Source organism: Gopherus flavomarginatus, chromosome 2, assembly GCF_025201925.1.
Source record: "Gopherus flavomarginatus isolate rGopFla2 chromosome 2, rGopFla2.mat.asm, whole genome shotgun sequence".
NCBI classification, from domain to species: Eukaryota; Metazoa; Chordata; order Testudines; family Testudinidae; genus Gopherus; species Gopherus flavomarginatus.
Window position 1 is genome coordinate 152903268 of NC_066618.1, and position 25337 is coordinate 152928604.

The following is a 25337-nucleotide window of genomic DNA, read 5'->3' on the forward strand; positions in this document are numbered from 1 at the left end:
GTGCGAGGTGGGAGTCACACCTAGCTCTGGTCACGCTGCTTTGCAGCAGCAGATCACAAAGTGCTTTACAGAGGAGGTCGGGTGCATCAGTCCCATTTTACAGATGGGGAAACTGAGGAATGGAGAGGGGTGGGATATGCCCAAACAGGCAGACCCAGGGAGTAGGTCCTACCACCAGCCTGGGATTCAGGACTCCCGGCCTCTCCTCCTGACTTTGCTGCTGGCCCTGGGCAAGTGATTTTAACTTGTCTGTGCTTTAGTTGCCCCTCCACTGTTAAATGGGGGTGCATTAATCCTCCCTCGGTCACAGGGCTGCTGCACTGAGTGATGTCTGGAAAGGCCTCAGTGGTCCTCCAGTGACGGACCCCTCCTTGCTCCCCTCGTCTCCGGCACACAGCCCTGCTTGGTCCCTTTCGATGCCCCTCTGAGCCCTGGGGAATCCCAGCAAGCTCTAGGAAAGGATCTCAGGGACTGTGCTGTGAGCACTGGAGATCATCATTCTCCCACCTTCCCCAACATGCTGTCTGCAGCAGAGCAGTGCAGGGTGCTCCTGGGAACGCCTCAGCAACCAAAGATCCCAGCTGGCCTCGCACTGAGCCGAAGGGATACCAGTGCACTCGAGCTGGCAGTGCTTAAGGGTGGTGCCTGGGTTAGGCCCTGAGCTGGAGGACCCCGGGGGCCTGGCGTCAGTCCTTTTGGTGGTCAGGGATAGCTTGGATGGTGGTTGTTGAAGACCTGGGCTCAGTGCTTGAGATGAGCAGGCATGAGTTCTGTGGGGCAAGTGCCTGGCTTGCCACATGCACTGCAGCCAAGGGCGGCTGAGAGGCCAAGACTGGCATCAGGCAAGAGCAGGCTCAGCCCTGCCCATGGTCGGCAGGGTCTGAAATGGACAGCTGCCTCCCTAGCAGTGCTTGCTCCCAGGGTCATCTGTGCAGAAGGCCCAAGGCAGGCAGGGGAGATGGAGAATCCCTGAGGGGCCCTGTGCTGCTTTCCGAGGCTTGCGTGCTTCTCTGCCTGAGGGGCTGAGCTGACCCCCCCCAAACTCAGAGTGCACACGATGTGGGTGGGGGTTTTCCTGTGCCCGTCCATGTGCCTGGTCAGCTTTGCCAGGGAACAGCCCAGCATGGCTTGGTGGCTGGGTACCAGACTGGGACATAGGAGCCCTAAGTTCAAATCCCCCCTCTGCTCCTGCATGACATTGGGCGAGTCATTGCTCACTCTGTGCCTCAGTTTCCCCATTTGTAAGTGCCAGCATTGGAACAATTACCCGTTGTGGTGGTGGATTCTCCATCCATGGCTCCACATTCTAGCTACCACCACTTGGGGTCTTCGCATCCCAGCTTGGCAGCACGCTTTCATGTTGTTCACAACATGCCAAAGGCGCACGCGCTCCTAACTGAATGGGAAAGACACAGCCAAACAACCTGTTGCTGTGGTTACTGCAGAGCTCTGTCTAGACGCTGGGAATGGGCTTGCTTGTCTGCACCAACAGCAAAACAGAAAGCAGCCTGTCCATTAGCTCCCCTGGTTGTTGGTCTTGCACCACTCTCCCGCTGCAGGCTGCACTGATCTATTATCCTGTGCTCACAGGAAAAGGTCTCACCAGCAATACCTTTGGCGCGACTGGAGAAAAAAAATATGTCCGAGTTTTGTATCCTTGCACTCAACACCAGTGAGTTGTGAGGATCCGAGAGAACTTCTCAGGCAGCATCGCACCAGCCGTAGGTTGTTTGCGGGGGGTCCAAAGGATGGGGACATTCATAAAGTCACAGAGGCACAGAATTTAAGGGCAGAAGGGATCGGTAGCTCCTATAGATCATCCCAGGACAGAGAATTCCACCCGGGGCAGCACGAGGATGGGAACATAGTTGGGGCAAGGGGCTCAAATTAGCTCACCCCAGTGCAAAGCGGGGGTAAAACCCAACCAGAAGGGCAGTATTTGTGCCCCCTTTGCTCTTGTTTGAGGGCTTTTCTCACCCTTTAAATCAGTCACGTTTCACAGTCCTGGAGGTCACAGCCAGGACATGGCCCCTAGCTCTGAACACACCAGAAACTCTATTCTTCTGCTCTTGAGTGCCATCTTTTCAAACGGGCCTCTAATTTGGCAATCAGCGTGTCTGCCCGGGGCAGGTCACACTGAATGCTGGGCCATTTGAGCTCACAGCCAGTTGCAATGCTGCATGTAAAATGGGAATCCAAGTGTTGCCCAAGAAGAGAAGTTACAAGGCCAGCCCGTCTCTTCCCTGGGCATTTGCAGGGGATTGAGCTGAGGTGGAAGTGAGATGCCCTGTGTGGATGGGATTTTATAACGATCTGCTGAGGTAGGTATTTTCAGATGGAAAGGAAAGATTATTTTATTTGATGGCTTTCTCCTTCTGCCGGTCACCGTAGTACCTGAGCACCCTCCATATGAAATCAGTGGCAGTAGTGAAGTCCTGTGGCACCTCTGGCACCTCTTTTGGGTTGGTTGGGGTGTTGGGGTTGGTCAGCATTGGGGGTTGAGGGGAGGAGCGGGGTCAGTGTTGTCAATCCTATGTTGGAAATACCCTTGTAACTGTAGGGCGCCCCCTTGTGTCTTAACAAAAGCAGCAAAGAATCCTGTGGCACCTTATAGACTAACAGACGTTTTGTGTATCTTATGACACTGTGAGACGGACATTATGGAAACGAGCCCAGGGCATCGGATACAGCTTATTGCTGTTTTATGTATCTCATTAAATAATGAGGCAACGTGCATGTCAATTCCACACCACAGCAGCAAGAGCACGGATGGCGTTTTAGCAAAGGCATTAGTCTGGAACCCAGGAGATGCAGGTGCTTTTCCTGCCCTCTCAGACCAGCGGCTCCATCATTTACAGGGGCCTGGTTGTTGCCAAGCACTTCCAGCTCCCGGAGACATCAATTTGACCTTCAGTGCTCTGTGCCTCAGTTTCCCCATCTCTAGAATGCAGATCGTTAACCCTTCCCTACCCTGTGGGAGGGTTGCAAGGATAAATTTGTTAATGCAGGTGGTGTACCAATACAATATTACAGGGCCAGAGGAAAGCCTAGAAATAAATGAAAGCCTAAATGGTTGTGCACCTCCTCAACTCGGAGCAAGGCTCATTAGGAAAAGACTTACCTGGGCCCCATCACTGGAGCATTTCAGCAGCACACAGTCTTTAGCATGTTTATTGCCACACATCCCTGAGAGGTAGGGCGAGGCTGTAATCCCCATTTCACAGATGGGAACTGAGAGGCAGACTGACCAAGTGACTTGCCCAAGGTCACTTGGGAACTCTATGGCAGAGCAGGGACACAGCTGGTCACAGCTGGCTGAATAATGGGAAAAATATTTCGGGCTAATTTTTTTGATCATCAACAAGAAAACTCATTGAATACATCCTTCCTGGATAGCCACTGTCTTGCTCTGCTTCCATCTGTTTCCCAGGCAGGGAAAAATATAATATTAGTTTAACAAAAAAAGCTTTTTTTTCTCCCCAACTCAGCCCAGATATGACAGCACTTTAAATGCCAGTGAGACCTTCAGCTATTGCCGTAAATTGAATGTTGGCCTTCGCAGGCAATACAGCAGAAAGTTTCTCTATAAACTGCTTGATATATAAATTGCAGTTGCTCAAGTGAAGCTGTGATGGCTGTCCTGCACTCCCTTTTTCAGTGGCTCCTAATTCACCCCAACAATTTGCTTTGGAGGTAATACCTCCCAGACTCAGTCCAAAGAGGAAGGAAGGGTCTTGGAAAGTTTGAGTGATGTGAACAGGGGGTGGAGGGAAAAAAGACCATTTCCCCCTGTGTTCCAGTTGAGGTTTTATATTCAATTCTCAAGTGACTGGAGCTTGGAGCTTCAAATCTGCTCCACATTATAGTCCTCAAAGAGGTCCTGAAGAGAACCGGCTTGGTATTTTGGAAAGGTTTAAAGGCTTGTAAGTTACAGTAAGCTCACATGCGCTCACTGTAACTTGACACTGTAACTTGACATCTAGTGATGGGGAAACTGAGGCACAGAGCAATGATGGCAAAGCAAGCATGTTCATGCTCTCTCCCATGCTGCCCCTCGTGTTTGGGAGGAGCTGCCTGTAAACACTCTGCAAATCTCTCCTTAACATTCTTCTTTGTCAAGACACCTGCAAAGACTTGACAATGATTCGGCCGCTGGGATGCTGAGACCACTCCTGTCAGGCTGGCCAGCATCTCATTTTTTCCTGTACTCACACATTGGTCTGTCTGCATCTATCTGTTGTCTCTTGTCTTACCCTTAGATTGTGTGTTCTCTGGGGAGGGGACCATCTTTTTGCTCTGCGTTTGTACAGCGCCTGGCACACCGGGGACCTGGTCCGTGACTGGGGAGCCGATCTATCATCATAATAGATACATCAAATTAAAAAGCCAAAATTAACCCACAGGGGAAATAAATGCCAAACCTCTTCTGTCCTATCCAGCTTCTCCTCCTGCCCTCATCCCCAACTCTGTGTTTATATCAGAGAGGGCAGCGGGGAGGGGTCCGCCTGGCACTTGGAGCAGAAGGTGGTCTTCAGCAGCGGTTTGGCGTCCTGGTGATTATTAGTCTGAGCCAGACATCGTTTGCAGACCACCGTGTCGGCCAACACCGGGAGCCTCCAGAGCTCAGAGCGTGATGATCTCTACAGCTTGAGCTGAAAAGCCAGGCTAGATAGATCGAAGTGACTTGAAAGAAGCAGTGAAACACTAGAATAGGGAGGAGTGAGGAGAGTGGCTGGTGGTCGAGGCCCAAAGGGAAAGGGGCAGTTGGGACGGGGAGAAGAGGATGGTGTCATGGACCCACCTAAGAGGAGAAAGTTGGGGAGAGGGAGAAAAGAGAGGGCCATGCCCTATAAACACAGATAAACCCATGGGGGAGCCGCTGGGTCAGGGAAATGGGAATTACCCCAGGGCCTGCCACAGACAGAGGGTCGGGGTAGTGTGTAACAAAGGATCTGGGGGATAATTGTGGGGTTCTAGCTGACAAATCACAGCACTGTGATGCTGTGGCACTCTCCTTCCTGAAATGGGATCCTAATCTCATCCTGTGTCTTCTCCTTCCTGCAGAGGGTGCAGCGAGGGGTGAGGGCCCTGCCTGGCCACTGGGATTATGTTCCCCAGTTCTCACCCCTCTTGAGGTTCTGGAGTGTCCTTGGTGGGGCCCGCTGAGTGAAAACGCAAGGCCCAGGAGTTGGTGAGCCATTCACTATGCACAGTAGAAAGGGGGGAGGAGGGGCTCTTTGCGTGAACTCTTGGGAGCGTGCAAGGTAGGGAGGCTACCAAATGGCAGGGCATTGCAAACACCAGGGTGATGCAAGGCTTCTATATTTAGGAGCTGGCATGAGCCTGTCCTAAATATAGCATGAAATATGGGACGCTGGCCTCCCCGCAGACCGCTGGCAGTCCCTCAAGTTACAAAAGAACCGCTCCATTTAGATTAGATGTGGAAGAGCGCCCAAGGTCCCATCCAGTCCCTCCCTGGGGGACCAGGCAAAGTCGTTCCCTAGTGGATTTGTATAATGTTTTCTCCAGGCTCGGTTTAAATGCCCCAAGTGTTATGCTCCAGCCGTTTCCCTTTGAGGAGCAATGGTGTTCGTCCTGATGTGGTGATGTTTTCATAGTGCAGCGGAACTGGGAACTGTCCTCTGAGCTCTAGAAGGATGTGCCCAGTGTTCTCTATTCCATGGTGTGTTTCTTCGGTGAATACGGCTATCTGGCCCTCACTGGGCATATGTAGTTCCTTCACAGTCTTTATGGCTGTGCTCTACCCTTTAAAATAGCCTCAGAACCCACTGGACTGAGTGACTGATCAGTCTGATTGATTTGCTTTATGGTCCATTTTCATTTCACACCAAAGCGTATTGGGTCTACAGAAAATATAGCAGGATGCAGATGAGCATGTGCCATTGTTTGTACATGTGTCCAGGGACAAACAAAATGGTTACAATGGAATTGAGATTGGAAATACGTAGCCATCATTGCAGACGGAAAGGAAACCATTAAGAGGAATTTGTTATATAATAACCCAGACACTAGGAAATTCAAAGTGACGTCAAACAAAGAGAAAGTGGGACATGCAAGGTTAAGGAAACTGCAGATGAGTTTAAAATCCCCTCCCATCCCCGCTCCAAATCATGAGATGACTCTACAACATCAAATGGAACCGATTCGTCTCTCACTGGTGGGTGCAAATCAGGAGTAACTTCACTAAAAGCAGCGGAGTGACCCTGGCATAAAGCTGTTGTGAGTTCAAAATCAGGCCCCAGATTTTTAACAGTGATGCTACACTTACCAGATTGTCCCACATAAAATACTGATGGTCTGCAGCATTTGTTAACTGGGACCTCTGACATCCCTTGTAGTAAGATGCCTCATCTTACTACATTCCTCACTCCCTGCCCTACGTTGGATCCTCCCTCTCCTTCCTGTAGGTCCCCTGCACTGCCTGTCTAGGTCATCTTAAAACCTCCACCGCATCGTGAGTCTCCTCGCAGAACCCATGAAGCTGTCACTGGGGGAGGAGAGGGACTCATTGCATCACTTGGGGGATTTTATTCCCAAGGAGAATAGGGCACCCTGAAAGGGAAAGGGAGATTGAGTGGCAGAGAGCCATGCTCCATGTGGGTGCATGGCTTCCCGGAGAGGTGACTTCTGCTCTGGCTGCTGCCCCACAGCTGACCAAGGCGTGGGTGCATGGAACAGATACACAGTTGGTTGAAGCCTGTGTGGAGTGACTGGCAGCAGATTGCTGGCTAAACTCTGACACATCATTGTTTTCTGTGCAAACAGTGAGGCAAGGTCAGCGGTGATGGTCCCTACAGCTCAGTGACCCTGCTCTGAGGACAAGCCAGAAGATGTGGGGTCCTCTTTGTATAAGGTCACTGTTATCTTACTTTGGGACAGGACCTCTGGGAAATACATTTCCGCCGGAGAGACTGGTGCCAATTCCAACATTACAAAAGACAGGTCAGACCGGTGGCCGCTGTTCTGAGCTGTTGGCAAGGGTGGGCATTAACATGTGCGACATCACATGCTGGAAAGTAAACAGTCAGGGTGTTTTGGGGCTGTGCAATTACAGTGCCCAGCCTGGCGGGCTATAGCGAAGTGGACATTAAGCATAAACTTTAATGGGCTGTATTTGTAATAAGTTTACAGTAACGGGGTTTAAAAATCACTTTTGAAGCAGCTTGGCTTCGAAAGAGGGAAATAGCCTTTGATGCAGTTGCCCAGAGAGGTGACAGTTTAGTAATTTTTTATTGTGCTCGTGAGGTCTCCTGGACCTTGACAAAGCATAAGCATGAGATGTGTGACCAAGTGAAGAATAATGGATCATGATTTATGACCAGGAAAGTGGCCAGACCGTAATGGTCAAGAAGCCGTTGAAGAGCCAGGATTGTTGACCTAAGAGGGCTTGAGACAGTTTTGGTGGAGGCATCAGTTCTTGTTATTTCCTTATCATTTGCTTGGGATAAACACGTGGACTTGTGGACGGGACACAGAAGCAGTCCCCTAGGAAGGAGGGCCCCCAAGAATGGACAAAAGATCAGCCTGACCTCGCTTGATCAGGACTGGACAATGCAGTTGAGCTGCAAAACCTGTGATCACCTGATTTGCCCAGAAGATCTCCAGGGAGGTCCTATCGGATGTGACCAGCTTGAATCTCAACCTTAAAAGACCAGGTAAGCGAGGAAGAAGTGCGCTCCTCTCCAGGTCCCCATAACGACAACCAAAAGGCTGACACTCCTGCTTTCCCTGGGTTGGTTCCATGGAAAGTGAAGCCCAAGACACTGCAGACCAGCCAGGTGACCAGAGGATGATACCCACTAACATGATGGTACCTGAGCCAGAAGACGTTGCCTGCTTCCCTACACTGCATTTCCTCTTTGACTCTCTGAAGCTCAACGGATTAAGCAAGACAAAGAGCAGATCCTTTTTCTTTTCCTTCATAGAATACCTGATACCTGTGCAGGAACGCCTGCGAGGGGAGAGTTGGTTTATGTGTGTGTCCTCTGTGTGTGTGTGTGTGTGAGCCCACAGTACGAAATTAACCTAGGTTAATGCAACTCTTACCACAGATCACAGAAGGCCATCCTGGGTTTGTAAAAATTCCAGCTTTAGCCCATTCTTTCCACAAGGGAAAAGACACAATTGAAAAAATCAGCCATTCAGTTACTGGAATTATATAGTTTTGTAATGTAATGATTAATTTTGCTCCTGCAACAATTTGAATCTATTGTTGATCTCCACTCGTTTATATTGTAGTTAACCCATTTTAATTTGTACTATTGTTAACTCCTTGATTGATTACTCTGATTTACGTTCTAACCTCAGACTGATTCTCATATTGTTTAGCACTTTAGGGAAGTAGAATTAACTAATTAGCCTTATAGTCATTTAGGCTCTTAAATAAAAGCCATAAAACCACATTGAGCTGATTTTCTCTAATCAAAAAGCTGTGAGGTCAAAAGAACCTTAGTTAGGGGGATTTTAATTAAACATTAACAAATCATTTAACTGAGGCCCTGGAAACCTCATTATTACTCCAGTTCACAGCACACCAGAACCTAAAGCTTGGACAGTGTGAAACCCATAACTACCCACCTCCTTCTCCCGCGGCTGCTCTGTTCCACTACCCAAATCTCACCCTGTCAGGAGTGGCTGGATTGAGCTGTTATTATGGTTTTCTGGTTAGTTTCTTGATCTCTACTCTGACCACTTCAGATGCCCATGCTGCGTTCTAGGCTTTCCCTTTCTCCTGTGCAGCCAGAAGACCTCTTGAATTCTTCACTGCCTCTGACGAGCTCCCTGCACACAGGACCCTGATCCACCGAGCCTGTCCTTTCTGCACAGGAAAAGACTGGACAGGCTCGGTGTAAATGAATGAAATAAAAAAGTTGTTCAGTGTCTTGGAGCTTGTGTCAAAGCAAACACCTAAAGGGTGAGCACCTGCTCCCCATTCCAGGTGTGCATTCACCTGCATCCTCCTCTGGTTTTGAGTGTTGGATCCCCTGCTCCTCTTCCTTCCCGGACACAAACTCGCCTGGCACTCTCCCCGCTCACCTGCATCCTTCGCTGCCTTAGGTGGAGCAGATCCTGTCAGAGTTCCGGCTGCAGGAGGAGGATCTGAAGAAGGTGATGCATCGGATGCAGAAGGAAATGGATCGGGGTCTGAAGCTGGAGACGCACGAGGAAGCCTCTGTGAAAATGCTGCCCACTTACGTACGCTCCACGCCCGAAGGCTCAGGTAACACATTATCCTACAGGGCGTGAACGCCCAGGGGTAAATGGAAGCACAGAATTTCCCACCCCTACACCCTCCAGTGGTCCCATGGGTACACAGAGGCCCCCAGTAGAGACAGGGACCCACCCAGCCTGTGGTAAGAATTTGGTCACTATCCCTCCACTCCTCTCCACCAAGGGCGTGCCGCTCCCAGCTTGGGGGAGGGAGCAATCAGTGGTGGCAGATGACAGAACAAGAAGCAATGATCTCAGGTTGCAGTAGGGGAGGTTTAGGTTGGCTGTTAGGAAACACTGTTTCACTAAGAGGGTGGTGAAGCACTGGAATGGGTTCCCTAGGGAGGTGGTGGAATCTCCTTCCTTAGAGGTCTGTAAGGTCAGGCTTGACAAAGCCTTCCTCTGCAGGGGTCCATGCAGTGAACGTCACAAATCAGGAATAGAGCTGGTCAGAAAATGGGATGTTTTTCTCCATGGAAAATGTTGACCTGTTGTTTAAAAAACAAACTGTTGTGTCCAAAAGCCAGAACATGTTTGGTCAAAATCCCCTAAAGTTTCAGTCAAAAACCAAACAGTTTTTGACAGAAATATTTTTTATTTTTGGCCATGGTTTTTCAGGTTTTAGTTTTTGACAAGAAGTTGAAATTTTCCACAGGAAGGGGAGGGAACAGTTTGGGTTTTGGACAAAACATTTTCTGTCCTTTTGATGGAAATAATAACCACCACCACCACCCCCAACCAGATATTTTCCATGAAAATGTCCATTGAAACAAAATCCCAATTTTCCATCAGAAAAAAAAAGGTTTGGGGGGAATTTTTCAATCCTGAATTCTACTGTTAATTTTCGTAGCGTATAGGAGCCCCGTCGTGGGCTCAGGCCCATTGCGCTAGACATAGTACAAACACAAGACAACACCTAAGTAACTCTTGAAAGGTTAAGCTTCATCCTGGTGTTGCAGAGGTCGGGGACTTCCTGTCGTTGGATCTCGGTGGCACCAACTTCCGTGTGATGCTGGTGAAAGTGGGCGAAGGGGAAGACGGGCAGTGGAGCGTAACTACGAAGCACCAGATGTATTCCATCCCAGAGGATGCCATGACGGGAACTGCCGAAATGGTGAGTGAGTGCTTGGCCAAAAGGGCCGTGAAAACAAAGCGCTGGCAGGTGTCCCCTAGACAAACTCTCCAACCTGAAGGTGAGCGGGTGGCAGCTGGGGTGAAAAATGGAATAGAGCAATACTAAAAGTGCCGAAGAATAAAATAAGTTGTCTGACTGATTTTCTACATCTATCCAACTCCAACAGGCCTTGGAGGGTCTCCTTCAGAGAGGCAGAAGGGATGGGGGAGGGTCCACTTTCTATGGGATATTAGGAGGAAGGTACAGAGTAAAACATGGATATATCCTTACTTTACCAGAAAACAACTATGCAGGAAGTCTCTGTAGCAGGGCTTCTGATATTCCTTGTTTAGTGCGGTAAATAAAGCTGAACAAATGATTGATTTTTTTGGTTCGGTGGCTGAACTGAAAAATCTGGGGGGGGAATTGACCCGAAACAGAAATTTTTCAGTTTTTCCTCACTGAAAAGCCTCCAAAAAAATTAATTTTACGTTCAGCAAAATATTTCATTCACTCCAAAACACAATTTCTTGTTATATAATTTTTTGTGTCGTTTCATTTTCAAGCCCTTCTGACCCTTTTTAAAAATCGAACTAAGTTTTTAAAAAACTTCGTTTAGAAAGGAAAAGTGGAAATGTTTCATTTCCAAAATGTCAAAACAAAATGGTTTGACTTTACTGAATGTTATTTTTCTTTCATTTTCGTGTCAAAATTCTTTGCCAAATTTGACCTGAATTTGTGAATAGTTTCAGTTGACCTAAAACTGCATTTTTTGGTAATCAGCTGTTCCTCTGAAAATTTTGCCTAGCTGCAGTGGTAAGTCCAAGGTACATGGTAATTGGCAATCCTTTAGGGAGCCTGTATGAAGCCATAAATGTAATAGGTAATAATTGGAGATATACCAATCTCCTAGAACTGGAAGGGACTTCAAAAGGTCATTGAGTCCAGCCCCCTGCCTTCACTAGCAGGACCAATTTTTGCCCCAGATCCCTAAGTGGCCCCCTCAAGGCCTGAACTCACAACCCTGGGTTTAGCAGGCCAATGCTCAAACCACTGAGCTATCCCTCCCCCTCAAAACTGAGTCATGGGTCATTATACAGCCCACACTAAAGGAAAGCCAATAAAACCTTTATGCTCCCACACCTCAGCACATGTCTTGCAAAGTTTAGAGAACCTGTCCTAGTTGATTTTTAATTGTTTATTCTTCATGAAAACTAAAGAGACAAGACTCAGAGGACAGACCAGGTTTAGCTAACATTAGACATGCAAAAAATGAAGTAGGATCTTGAAGAGATCAAAAGACCTCAGTGATTTTAGGATTTAAGACTAGACAGAACATGGATAGCCTAGCAGGTTCATGTTGCTTTTTTCTGGTATAATTTGTAGGGCTAGACAAAAATTTTCTGTTGAAACTGTTTTTCGATGGGAAATTGGGTTTTAGGCAAAACAAAAAAAAGTTTCTTGCTTCTCACATAAAATATTGGTGTGTGGCTTTGGGGGGAGGGAGTTTAGGGTCAAAACAAGAACGTTCAAAAATGAAAACATGTCAGTTGTGAAATGCTGCTGGCATGCCTCATCGGAGTTGTAGTTTGCATGTCTAATTATCTCATTTTCTTCAATAGCAGGACTTCATCTCCCATGATGCACCAAGGGCATGCCACTGCCACAGTGAACCACCTCCCTGCACTAAGAAGGGACGCTGTGGTGCATCATGAGAGATGTAGTATGATTGGGGAGCCCGGCCTGTGGAGGAGAATGGGAATATTAGGGACCTGAACTACAACTCCCATGAGGCACTGTGGCAGCTGTTACCCAATTGAAAGGATTTGGGCTTTAGATTTTTTGCCAAAATACTTGACATTTCTCATTATCTGACCAGCTCTATTAATATGTAATTATTCAAATAGCAGACGTGGCAGGCAATACATTCTAAAGTCCTCAGATTGGGGTATCAGTGTGTTTGATAGCCCATTTTTAGGTGTAACTTCAATGGCAGCTTAACTGGACACCTGGGTCAAATAAGTTTTAGCTTCATCCAAGCCACAAAACAGATAGTTTTTTGTTTTGATTTTTGCTAAAGCATCTTTTTGATAAGAATAAAACTGAAGTACTAAAGCCAAGTTCTCACCTGTGGGTCTTTAGGAGCAAAGGCTGCTGCCTCTGAGTTTGTAGATTTTGTCACATCTGGAAATTAGGAATCTTTTATTTTGGAGGCCCAGTTTAACCCTTTTACCTCCCCCCTCCCATCCGGCCGATTAATATTTTATGTTCAGAGAGACACAATAATTGTGTGAATAATTAATTTTACCGGCTGCGTTAAAATAGCCATTACTAGGGACACAAAATACTCACATGTCTGAAGGGGAGAACTGAACTAATAGAATCTTCAAATGAAAACACAGAATTATACCATCCCTCTACTCAAATTCCCGCACTCACCAGTCACAGATTTCGGTATTGTTCCCGAAGACTTCAGCTTCTCTATGTAACAATATATTCCACCCAGTACACGGCAGCTACATCATCTAAGCACTTGCCTGGCACCGACACACCAAAGTCATGTCAGAACATGTCAGAGGAAGGCCAGTAGGGTACAGACAACCAGATTTGGGGCAGAGATAAAGTCATCTGCTCTTGCATACACACATTCATGCCCACGCACACCAGGCTCTGCCCAGTCCCAGCCACCTCTACCAATATTCATTTCCTCTGTACCTCCAGCTAGGACTGGGCAGCTGCACACGTCAACTCAGCCGAAGAGGCGTGGGTGAAAGCCATGGCCGGCGGTGCTAGCCCACATGCTGTTGGCAGCTCTGAGACAGGCAAGAGCTACCCATGAGCACAGATTTTGCAGATCTCCAAAACTGGAATTAGAAACTGCCACTGCATGGGCTGCTACGTTATACCAGAGGGTCGAGTGCCATCTGGTGGGCAATGCTGCGACTGCAGACATCTGCATGTCTATCGTGTGCGCCATAGAAATCGTTATGCAGTGTGTGTGGTTTTCTGGGTAATAATCACTGACAGTCATTATTCCTGAGGCAACATCCAATAGAAAGTCAATGAATGGACGTGTGTAGAGGCTAGAGAGCAGCATGGAGTGGTGGGAAGTATGGAGCTGGGCGTCCCATAGAGGAAGCTGGCAGAGGCAGGAGGAGGGTTGGTGGTTGCACGGCTGATGAGAAATGCCCAGCAATGCTGTTGTCGTGATTTTGGAGTGACTTGGGGTCTCCCTTTTCCAGCTCTTCGATTACATCTCCGAATGCATCTCCGACTTCCTGGATAAACACCAGATGAAACATAAAAAGCTGCCTCTGGGCTTCACATTCTCCTTCCCCGTGAGGCATGAGGATATTGACAAGGTGAGACCAAGGCGGGGTGACTCCCATGGGCAAATCAGAGGTGAAGGGTGTGAGAGGCTGCAAAGAATAGTGAGGGAGCGTGACAGTGGGCAAAGTGGAGGAGCCATGCCTGATCTTCACTGCCCCTTCATACGCTGCATCCCATGGCCCCGGGTTCACAGAATGAGCATGAGCCCCCATCTGTACACAGCAGATCCCTTAAATGCTCAGGCCCAGATCCTCAAAGGTATTTAAATTCCATTGATTTCAATGGGAGTTAGGTGCCTAAATACCTTTGGCCTTTCTTCATGGGGCTGGCATCTTTATTTGGAGGTGAGCAATGACTGATCCCTCGTCACGTTCACGCTCGCTGCTTCCTCTCTACACCTGCGTGCTCCCTTGCACATTTACACTAGATCTCACACTTCAGACTCCAAAGCTCAGTCCATGCTGATTAGGCCTCAGCTGGAGTACTATGTCCAGTTCTGGGTGCCACATTTCAGGAAAGATGTGGACAAATTGGAGAAAGTCTAGAGAAGAGGAACAAAAATGATTAAAGGTCTAGAAAATGTGACCTATGGGAGAAATTGAAAAAATTGGGTTTGTTTAGTCTGGAAAAGAGAAGACCGAGAGGGGACGTGATAACAGTTTTCAAGTACATAAAAGGTTGTCACAAGGAGAAGGGAGAAAAATTGTTCTTTTTAATCTCTGAGGACAGAACAAGAAGCAATGGGCTTAAATTGCAGCAAGGGAGGTTTAGGTTGGACATTAGGAAAAACTTCTGAACTGTCAGGGTGGTTAAACACTGGAATAAATTGCTTAGGGAGGTTGTGGAGTCTCTCCATCACTGGGGATTTTTAAAAGCAGGTTGGATAAACACCTGTCAGGGATGGTCTAGATCAGGGGTTGGCAACCTTTCAGAAGTGCTGTGCCGAGTCTTCATTTATTCACTCTAATTTAAAGTTGCGCATACCAGTAATACATTTTAACGTTTTTAGAAGGTATCTTTCTATAAATCTATAATATATAACTAAACTATTGTTGTATGTAAAGGAAATAAAGGTTTTAAAATGTTTAAGGAGCTTCATTTAAAATTAAATTAAAATGCAGAGTCCCCCGGACCGGTGGCCAGAACCCGGGCAGCGTGAGTGCCACTGAAAATCAGTTTGCGTGCCCCCTTTGGCATGTGTGCCATAGATTGCCTACCCCTGGTCTAGATCATACCTAGTCCTGCTTTGAGTGCAGGGGACTGGACTAGATGACCTCTCAAGGTCCCTTCCAGTCCTAGGATTCTCTGATTGTGGGAGCTGGGACTGCCCAACTGGACATGCATTAGCAGAAATTCACCACCTGCATCCATTGGGATCAGAGAACTGATTGCTTAGCTCTCTGCTTTCTCTCTTTGTAGCACTTTGATCTAAGCCCTTTGTCCCCTTGTCCCACAGGGGATCCTTCTGAACTGGACGAAGGGTTTCAAAGCATCAGGAGCTGAAGGGAACAACATTGTGGGGCTTTTGCGGGACGCTATCAAGCGCCGAGGGGTGAGCTGAAAACATGTTTTGTGCTGTTCACACTGGCTAGTTCCCCAGCGTCTCCTCACAGATGCGCCCTCGTGGGGCAAGACTGGGGCTTCTCTGGACTCATCAGCTCCGCTGGGGGCACGTTGCAATCCTCCGGCTCCTTCAGCTTCAAGGACATCCTCAGTGGGAAGGTGGGCTGGAGAGATCCTCGCTCTGCAGGAGCGTTCTTGGCTTGCCCAGTCCGGATTAGTGGACTGAGCACTCCACGTGCCTCTTACTAGCGTCAGTGCCCTGCCCTGGAAATGTTCTGTACCCAGGTGCATGCTTCCTTTTGCATGGGCTCTTCTCTGGGACGCCTGGGGGATCATGACCTCTCTTTTGTATGCTCCTCCACAGGATTTCGAGATGGACGTGGTCGCCATGGTCAATGACACGGTGGCTACAATGATTTCCTGTTACTATGAAGATCACCGGTGCGAGGTTGGCATGATAGTGGGTAAGTTACCTGCCCACCTGGGTGTTTCCCCTCATCCCAGAGTGCACTGGGAGCCAGGGCTGGCTTTATGAAGTGCGGGGCCCGATTTGAATACCTGGTGGCGGTCCGGGGCTTCGGCGGCACTTCAGCAGCGGGGGGTCCACTCCGGGTCTTCTGTGGCACCAAAGAAGGCCCCGCCGCTGAAATGCAACCGAAGCCCCGGAGCGGACCCTCTGCTGCCGCCGAAATGCCGCCGAAGCCCTGGAGCAGACCCTCCTGCCACCGGGTGAGTGAAAAAAAAAAAGATTAAAAAGACTCATAAGGCACAGGGCCCAATTCTGGGGAATGAGGGGAATTGGCTTAAAGCCGGCCCTGCTGGCACAGTTCCTGCCTACACAGGCATTCCCCACCTGCCCATGGACACTACGGGGTCCCTGACATGGATTGTCCCGGTGGAATTCCTGCCGGTCCGTTCTCAGGGCTCATTCCAGTCCTGTTGGCAGCACGAGGAAGCAGAGTAGTCCTCGGTTCAGCTCATACTGTGGGAGTGGGCGGGAGGCCCCAGAGCTATTCAGTTGATTTGAGGCTAGGCCGTGCCGTGTGTCATCTTTAGCAACACTCAGGAGGCAGGTGGGTTGGAGGAGAGCCCCACTGCTGAGCTGCTCTGACGACATTTGTGCGGCAGGGGGCATCCTCAAAGGCCTGGCTCTCCAGCTGGATTTCTCTGGACACAACTACTGTTGAGCCTCCCTTGAGGCTAACGATGTTACGATGTCAGTCAGGCGTCAGGCTCTCTCTAGATGCGGCAGCTGGGGCAATGTAATGGTTCTGCAGTGGTCTTAGTAACCCTGGGGTCCACAATAATTCTGCTGACGTCGATGCACGTTCCTTCCTCCCGTGATTTGTTCCTCGCGGGATCCAGTTGTCTTTTTCTCCGGGATCAGCTAGTACCCGGGGTGTCTCTGGTATTTCAAGTAACCCTGCTGATTTCTCTGACCGTTTGTTTCCGCTCTCTGTGATGACGGCTCCATCAGGGGAAGGAGTGAGCGCTCTTGCTGACTTCCAGTTGTTACTGATTGTTGGGCTGAACTGTGGGTTTGTGCATCAACCAGAGTCACGTTACTGCTCCATTTGCATTTCTTCCAGTTGAATTGTTAAGCCTGGAATTGACGTAGGTTTGTGTAACAGAGATCTTGTGAGAAATAAAGTCCCTGCTCATGTGTTCTGCGGAAGCTGCTCCCCTACTGGTACTTGTTTATTCTCCAGTAGGTTTAGATCTATTTATCTATCTTAGGGTTGAATACTTCCACCCATCACCATAATATCTTTCCCGTAAAATCTATAGCGACAGCAAAGGCCCTAGAGGACTGGCTAAAAGATTTCCTTCATCATGCTGAGCTTCCTTGGAGACTATCTTCGCTCCCCATTGCCCCATTGCTCTGGGGGTACTGTGGCGAGAAAGCGCTATGCTCACACAGGGAGATCGCAGTGAGCTCCTGCACTTCCGCATCTGAAATCAGTGATGGGAGCCCAAGGGGTTACAAATTGCGATCTAGGATGGGGAATGACCATTCTACTGACTGTGCGTTCGATTTGAGATCGCTGTTCATTTAGTAATCGGTTAACTAGGGGCACATCTGGGACACTGAGACTCGATACCGTGTGTGGACATTACCTCTTCCATCTCCCGTGAGCTGATAACCTGACCTACCAAGAGCAGTTACCATCCCCTTGAGAGTCACCGCCAGCTGCTGGTTCCCATGAGGAGGACAGAACAGAGCTGAGGGAGTCACTCACAACCCAGGCCCTGTGTGCGAAGTGGGCTCTATGAGCGGAGAGCTGCCGGGTGAAGCAGGAGGCAGAGCTCCCTTGGAAGGACTCAGGAATGAGAGGACATAAGGGATCTGACAGGAGAAAGACTTGGAGGTGGGCCCAAAGTTCTGGGCGGGGCCCAAAGCATATGGGTGGACTCACTGTTATAGAGTTTTAGGCCAGAAGGGACCACCAGTCCAACCACTTGTATATCACAGGCCACCCACGCCAGCCAGCACCGGCACACTAACCCAACAACCCAGGTGTCACAGCCCAGAGGACACTAGATTGTGGTGTGCCACAGGCTGAGATTAGGAGTTATCAGGGTGCACCCATGCCCTGCAATGGAAGGGAAACGTCTGAGAGATGCCCCCAGATAATCCTGGCGAGGGACCCGCACCCTATGCTGTGGAGGAAGGCAACTTCCTCTCCCCCTCCAGAGATCACTGCCAATCTGACCAGGGGGAAAATTCCTTCCCAACCCCAGAGCCCCTGGGCATGGGAACAACAACCAGCCAACGACACCAGGGGAGAAACTACTCGTGTCCCATCTCCAGCCATGGCCATCCTGTAATGCACTCGGGGGGGGAATCCTATCCTGACCCCTGCAGGTGGCTGACTGACACCTTGAGGGACCCGGGACCCGATTCAGCTCCCGCTCACCCGACGTTTATCAGGAGTGGTCCCATGGAGCACCATTGGTGCAAGCGATTAGAGAGTCGGACCCGTTGCATTCTCCATGAGATCCTCGCTGAGCGGACCCAGCCGGTGGCACAGCAGGGCTGATTCCCACTCCTGGAGAGCAAGCAGTGACGCTGGGCCACCTGCCCCCCCAGGGACGTCGCAGTGCACCTGGCGTTGGAGAGACACCGAAGCTGAGCCAAGCACAGTGACAGCAGGACGCTGTTAGAAATGCTGGGATACCCTGTGCATGGGCAGGCTGCGGCCTCCTGGAATGGTAGCAGCCAATGGCAGCCTGGGGCCCTTCCTGCAGCTGCTGGGGAGGGCTCTGGCATGGCACCCTCAGTTGGGGCAGGTGGAGAAGCAAGGCCGCTTCCCCCATGGGGCGCAGGAGCCGCATAGTGTCGTCAGCGACAGCTCCATCTGGGCCTTTTGCTTGGCTGCCTCTTCCGCTCGCGCTGGGTAAACAACGCTCACTTGGCACTGGCCTGTTTTTTAATCACGCTAAGAATAGAGATGAGCTCATCTCTGAGTGGGAGCTGCCAGCCGGGTGAGTTTAACACACAGTGCTCCTTCCAAGCGACCGCAGACCTCCCCAGTAGGTGAGGACCGAGGGCTCCCCCAACAGGTTATTATCACTGCTGGCTTCACCAGAGTGGACTGTGGATTTATAGATTCCAAAACCAGAATGGTCCCCTGTGATCAGCTAGTCTGACCTCCTGTAGACCACAGGTCATGGGACTTCCCAGAATAATTCCTGTTTGAACTAGGACAGATCTTTTACAGAAACATCCCAGCAACGGAGAATCCACCATGACCCTTGGGAAAGTGTTCCCATGGTTAACGACCCTCACCGATTTGAACCTTATTTCCAGTCTGAATTTGTCTAGCTTCCACTCTCAGCCATTGGGTGATGTTAGACTTTCCTTTGCTAGATTGAAGAGCCCAATATTAAACACTTGTTCCCCATGTAGGCACTGATGGACTGGGATCAAGTCACCCCTTGACCCTCTCTTTGTTAAGCTAAATAGATGGAGCTTTTTGCGTCTCTCACTGGAAGGCAGGTTTTCCAAACCTTTAATCATTCTCATGGCTCTTCTCTGACCCCTTTCCAATTTAGCAACATCCTCCTTGAATTGTGGGCACCAAAATTGGACATCGTATTCCAGTAGCTCTTGCACCAGTGCCAGATACAGGGATCAATATGGATTGGTCGGTGCTGCCAGGTCACTGCCTCCAGGTGGGATTTCCTGCACTCTTAGCTGTGACTAGTGGGGGACTTGCTTATAGACCTGTAGACAGTATTTTCTCATGTGGACAAGGATTCAGTTTCTATCGTTTCTTTTCCTCAAAGGTCAACACTATGGTATGGTGATCTGGAGTAGTGGTAAGTGGTAGCTACGCCCTCTAGTGGCTGGCTTGTCAGACTAGCTCAAATATGTCTCACAGGTAGAGCAGAGTGAATCATCTGTACCCAAGAACTTATTTGACAAACGTCGCCTCTTCTGCTGGAGATCTTGTCAACTGACTGCAGCTTTCCGAGTTCATTTGCCAGCAGAATGTGTTGGGTACGGATCTTTTTGCGATCATTTAGTCAATGAGTTCACCCTCATCCGAGATATTTAAATTCAAGCAGTGTTGCTTAGTGGTGATAGATCAGGTAACGTACGCAGGATGGTTTCCACTAATTGGTTAGAGGAGGGCGCAGGCACTTCGAAGATGATGATTTGTGTGCTTGAGTTTAACACTTGGTTTCCAAGAATATTCATGCGAGCAACTTGCTGTCTAACGTGCTTATGTGGCCCGCAGATAACCATCTGGCCTGTGGTATGTGAGCACCTCGCAGTCTTTAATGTATATCTCCTCACAGCAGCCCCCTGCCTCCAGGAAGTACTGTAATCCCCATCGTGCAGACGAGGAGCTGAGCATGGAAAGGCCAGAGCCACACTGAGCTCAAACATTGGTGCCAACAAATCTCAGTTACATGAAAGCTTGTGGGATGGGAATGCTAAAGGGTGAAAAACCCGAGCCAGATGTGCTTTCTGTGTGTGCCATTTGCCCACCTCTTGCCCTGAGTCCTAGTAAAGAGATTCTCCCTTAGCGCTGGGGGGCCTGTGCTTCGGGAAGACCCCAGTGGGTAGTGTAGGGATGACAGTGTTAACTAATCAGATTAGATCTGCAAATAATTGCATCCTGATTGATCCCGCAGGTCCAACTGGACATTTCTTCCCTACAGGAGCCCATGACCAACAGCCTCCTCCAAACAAAGGCTGTTTGTTGGCTAAGGGAAGAAAGCCACAGAGAAAAACAAATCTACATGTGTGGCTAGCTCACGTGCCATCCTCCAGACCCGCCCAGTTCCTGTGTAAGACTGGTGGGTTCCCTGCTGCCAGCATTCTTTGTACTGCAGGAGGCTTGAATCCACTGCATTGCCCGTTGGAGGAAGTACAGCTGCCAGGGGCATGGGCCGGCCACAGCAGCCCAGTGGGGGGAGCCCTCCAACTGCAGGCCTGGGGTGCCTGCCTGCCCCTGGGGATGCCCCATGGGGGCTGGGCCGCAGGAGCCTGCGGCAGCCACTGCCCACCCCTGCCACACATGAGACATGGAGAAGAAGGTCAAGAAGCCTGTAACAATGTCACCTTTCAAACGAGTCTCCCTGCAAGGTGAAAAGGTCAGGACCAACAGAAGTTGGTCCAATGAAAGATACTGTCTCACCCACCTTGTCTCTCTCAAGCATTGGTAGGCTTTTTCCATTTTTGGTGAAACCAGTTTGGTTGACTCAGCAGCTCATAATTCTGTCACTGTGCCTTAATAACTCTTAAGTCAACTGACAGGTGATCAACTGGAGGCATCTTCTTTCTCTTGCCTGACAGATCCCTAATTTAATGAAGAAGCACTTAAATCCAAAATATTCTGACAGAAATTATTATCCCAAGGAGCAGAGTGGCCAGCTCTCATGATTGTATCGTGTGTCTTGTGGTCCTTGATGGTTTTTTCTTAAAGCCCAAGCTCTTAGAGTCATGTGATTAGCATGAGAATCTGTGGTTTTTTTGTTGTTTTTTTTTAAGTACATTTTTAGCTTTCATGGTTGCAGAGAAAAGCATAAAAATGCGACGCAAGTGAACTCTAAAGGCTCATAAACCAGAAGACTAAGAAAATAAACCCAAGCTTACTATTTTTTAAAGATCTTGTGATTTCTAAGCCAATCTCATGATTTTTTGAGGCCTGGCTCCTGAGTTTTGAGCTTTTTGGGTGGCAACATCTACAGCATGGACCAGGCTTCCCTGGTACAACATCTACAGGAAGTATTAAATTATGACAGAGCAGCTCCATGTTCATCACTTACCAATGCAACCAGAAGAAGTGCACAAGGACGAACAGACTGCCCAGCCCAAGGGCCTGGCTTACAGGGAACACACCAATAACCGCTCAGCCCTGTAGGGCCACCATTACAGAGAGCAGAGACAGAGAAAAAAAATCACCGTGGTCCCTTGACATTCACTTTCAAGGCCCTTTCCATCCTGTTTCTCTGGGTCATTACTGAGCTATTGACTGCTATGGTCCCAGCCTTTCTCACCTGCTTGTTAAATTTGCAAACAAGCCTCTGCGTATTTCCTCCCCTGCTGTTCCTCAAGATCCCCTCCTCATATAAACATCTCCAAAGCTACCTCATGATCCCCCTTCAAACCGCTCCTTAAAACTCTCCTTTGCCGTGAGGCCTGCAAAAAATGTACCGGCCAGGCAGCAGCTGTGCTGAGAACCCTGCTGATCAATTCTGTCCCGTTGTCTCCTTGTGCTCCCCTGTCTGCCTGTACCCAGTTGTTCTCTCTCGGGGCAGGGCAGTCTTTTGTTGTGTTTGTGCTCAGTACCTTGTACCAGGGAAGCCTGGTCCATGCTGAGGCTCGTAGGCGCTATGGTCACACGAGTAATAATACCAGAGACGCCCCAGATCCCAGTTGCTCCAGGAGAAAAAGGTGGCACCGTGATCCCTCAAGGAGCAATAGCTAACTGACCAGTGGTGCAGATCCTCAGCTGGCAGAGATCCACTGATCGCCCCCGGCTGTGGATGTGACCCAGGCCTTCAAGAGCTCTGCGTCGTCCAGACTACTGCAGAGCTGGGTCGCTGAGAATGGGTGAAAGGAGGAGTATGGACCTTGGAGGGCTTTCACCTTCTTCCGCAGCATGGGGCATGGCTGGGCTGCTGGCATCATCTGGGCATGTCCCACCTAGTCCATTCCCTGCCCTGACAGGGGCCTCGGCCATCGGTGGTGCCTCGGTCTCTCCTGCTCTCCACCTGTGGCTGCAATACTTTGGCCTCCCGAAACCCTTTAGCCTAACTGGCATCGTTGGGCTCAGCTATGGGTATCGGGTGAAATCCTGCACCATGCAGGAGCTCAGACTAATGGTTCCTTCTGGCTTTAAACAATAGGGAACAGGCTGTAAGGATGGGGCATGAGGTTGTATCGTGGGCACACGTAGACTACGGCCTGGGTTAAGCCCATGCGTCTGCCCCTTGTAAACTAGATGCCCGCACAGACTCAAAGTCAGCTGGCTGCTTGTGCAGTGGGTCAAGCGCAGGGCCCGCGTCCCCAGCTGTCACAGGGCACTTTGCCTAGGACTCGCAGACTCATCCCCAGCTTGGTGTCCCCTGCCAGGTACCGGCTGCAACGCCTGCTACATGGAGGAGATGGAGAACGTGGAGCTGGTGGAGGGGGACGAGGGCCGGATGTGCGTGAACACCGAGTGGGGAGCCTTCGGGGCCTCAGGAGAGCTGGACGAGTTCCTCCTGGAGTACGATCGGGTGGTAGACGAGACCTCACTTAACCCCGGGCACCAGCTGTAAGGGACACAACAGATAAAACAATTGCTTTCTCTGGGCATCACTTCCTCCCTGCTGTCGCCCAAGCCGCACAGCCAGACTCTGCCAGCCGCGGCTCCTAATTCAGCTGAGGGTGGGGGCAGTTCATCTCCAGTGGGATTTGCACAGCTCTGATTCTGACAGTGCAGTTTTACATTCCCTGGCAGGCAAGTCGGCCCTTCGTGACAGTGTGGGCGTGGGGGCTGGGAAATGGGTCTGTGGGGCCCTCCCCAAATGGCTCTTTCTCAGAGGTCCCAGTATGGGTGCTGGCAGGGGCTTGCTTGCCTGGTCACTGAGGTGCTGTAGCAGGAGGCTGATATGCTGCAGGTGTTTGAAATGTGCAGAGCCCAGCAAAGAGGAAAAGGGGTTGTTTTCCTGCAGCTCAGAAAAAATAGCCTCACAGACTGAGCAATCAATATTGGTGGTGTTAAAACAGGTGAGAGCAACTTCTGCTCACCGGCCCTACCTCCAGCCCTCTCTCTCTCTCACACACATACCCTAAGTGTGTCTAAACACACACTCACATACTGACAGACACACCTCAAATACACCGACACGTGCAAACACCCCCCCCACACACACACACTGTCAAATGGACACATTAGCTCCCTCACACGCCCGTAACTGCACCCACGTCTGCTTATCTGCCCATGCTGTCTCCCTTCAGAAACACAAATGTGCACATACGCCTCACACACACCTCCGTACACCTCCTGTGCACAACCATCCACTCACAGCCATGTGCACCCTCACCCTGCTACATCCTCAGTACACTCACCCCAGGACACAGATACCCACCAGCAATCTACACTCACACACCTGGATACACACAAATACACTCCCCTATACACCCAGTAAAACACCAACACACACGCCAAGAGCAATCTACACTCCTGCACCCTGGTGCCCTCATAAACACACTCGCGCGTCCACACGCCACTACACAAACACACCCAGGGCAATCTATGCTCACACCCCTGGATGCCCACAAACCCACTCCCACATCCACACACCAGTACACAAACACACCCAGAGCAATCTACACTCACGCCCCTGGATGCCCACAAACACACTCCTGCATCCACACACCAATACACAGAGCAATCGACACTCACAACCCAACACCCTGACAAATACACATTTCTCCCCTTGTGCTTTTCCTCACTTCTCTCCTTTCCTTTCCTCTTCGCTCTCTCACACTGTCCCCAACCCATTGTCCCACTAACCTTGAATGGACAGAGGAGACCCCCAAGGGTTCTACCTTTCTCTTCCCTCCCTTTGGCGCTACAGTGCCCTGCCGTTGGTGGGAGAGGGCATCCACCACTTGGCGTTAAGGGCTGAAGAACGCAAAACCTACCAAGGCCTGAAATAAAAGTCCCAGGACAGGACCAGGGCTGGGGAAATAGCTGACAGCTGTTGCCCGAGGGGTATGGCCATCCGAATAAGTGATCAATGGCAGAGCCATTTGAATTAAGCACCTGCTTAGCTGCAGGATCAGAGTGGGCCCGATCCTGGTCCATGCTATGGGGCAAAGGGGTCATAAAAACATTTGCAGAGGATGAATCACTGGCTCTGTGCCCCCTCGCTTGGTCCCCCTGAGGTCAGCTGGTAGAATCATAGAATCATAAAATATCAGGGTTGGAAGGGACCTCAGGACGTATCTAGTCCCACCCCCTGCTCAAAGCAGGACCAATCCCCAACTAAATCATCCCAGCCAGGGCTTTGTCAAGCCTGACCTTAAAAACCTCTAAAGGAGGAGATTCCTCCACCTCCCTAGGTAACCCATTCCAGTGCTTCACCACCCTCCTAGTGAAATAGTGTTTCCTAATATCTAACCTAAACCATCCCCACTGCAACTTGAGACCATTGCTTCTTGTTCTGTCATCTGCTACCACTGAGAACAGCCGAGCTCCATCCTCTTTGGAACCCCCTTTCAGGTAGTTGAAAGCAGCTATCAACACCCCCCCCCCATTCTTCTCTCCTGCAGACTAAACAATCCCAGTTCCCTCAGCCTCTCCTCATAAGCCATGTGCTCCAGCCCCCTAATCATTTTTGTTGCCCTCCGCTGGACTCTTTCCAATTTCTCCACATCCTTCTTGTAGTATGGACAAAACTGGACACAATACTCCAGATGAGGCCTCACCAATGTCAAATAGAGGGGAACGATCACGTCCCTCGATCTGCTGGCAATGCTCCTACTTATACAGCCCAAAATGCCGTTAGCCTGCTTGGCAACAAGGGCACACTGCTGACTCATATCCAGCTTCTCGTCCACTGTAACCCCTAGGTCCTTTTCTGCAGAACT

At 49.8% G+C, this 25337-nt stretch overlaps 1 protein-coding gene across 1 annotated transcript in view; it reads left to right on the plus strand.

Annotated features, from left to right (window-relative positions):
• The first annotated feature begins 797 nt into the window (after window positions 1-797).
• GCK (glucokinase) overlaps window positions 798-25337 on the plus strand; it is a 30537-nt gene continuing 5997 nt past the window's right edge. Inside the window, exons 1-7 of the mRNA XM_050939745.1 lie at window positions 798-869; window positions 9079-9241; window positions 10191-10345; window positions 13588-13707; window positions 15132-15227; window positions 15603-15702; window positions 22830-23013. Coding sequence (XP_050795702.1) covers window positions 798-869; window positions 9079-9241; window positions 10191-10345; window positions 13588-13707; window positions 15132-15227; window positions 15603-15702; window positions 22830-23013 — 890 coding nt within the window. The remainder of the gene's footprint in view (window positions 870-9078; window positions 9242-10190; window positions 10346-13587; window positions 13708-15131; window positions 15228-15602; window positions 15703-22829; window positions 23014-25337) is intronic.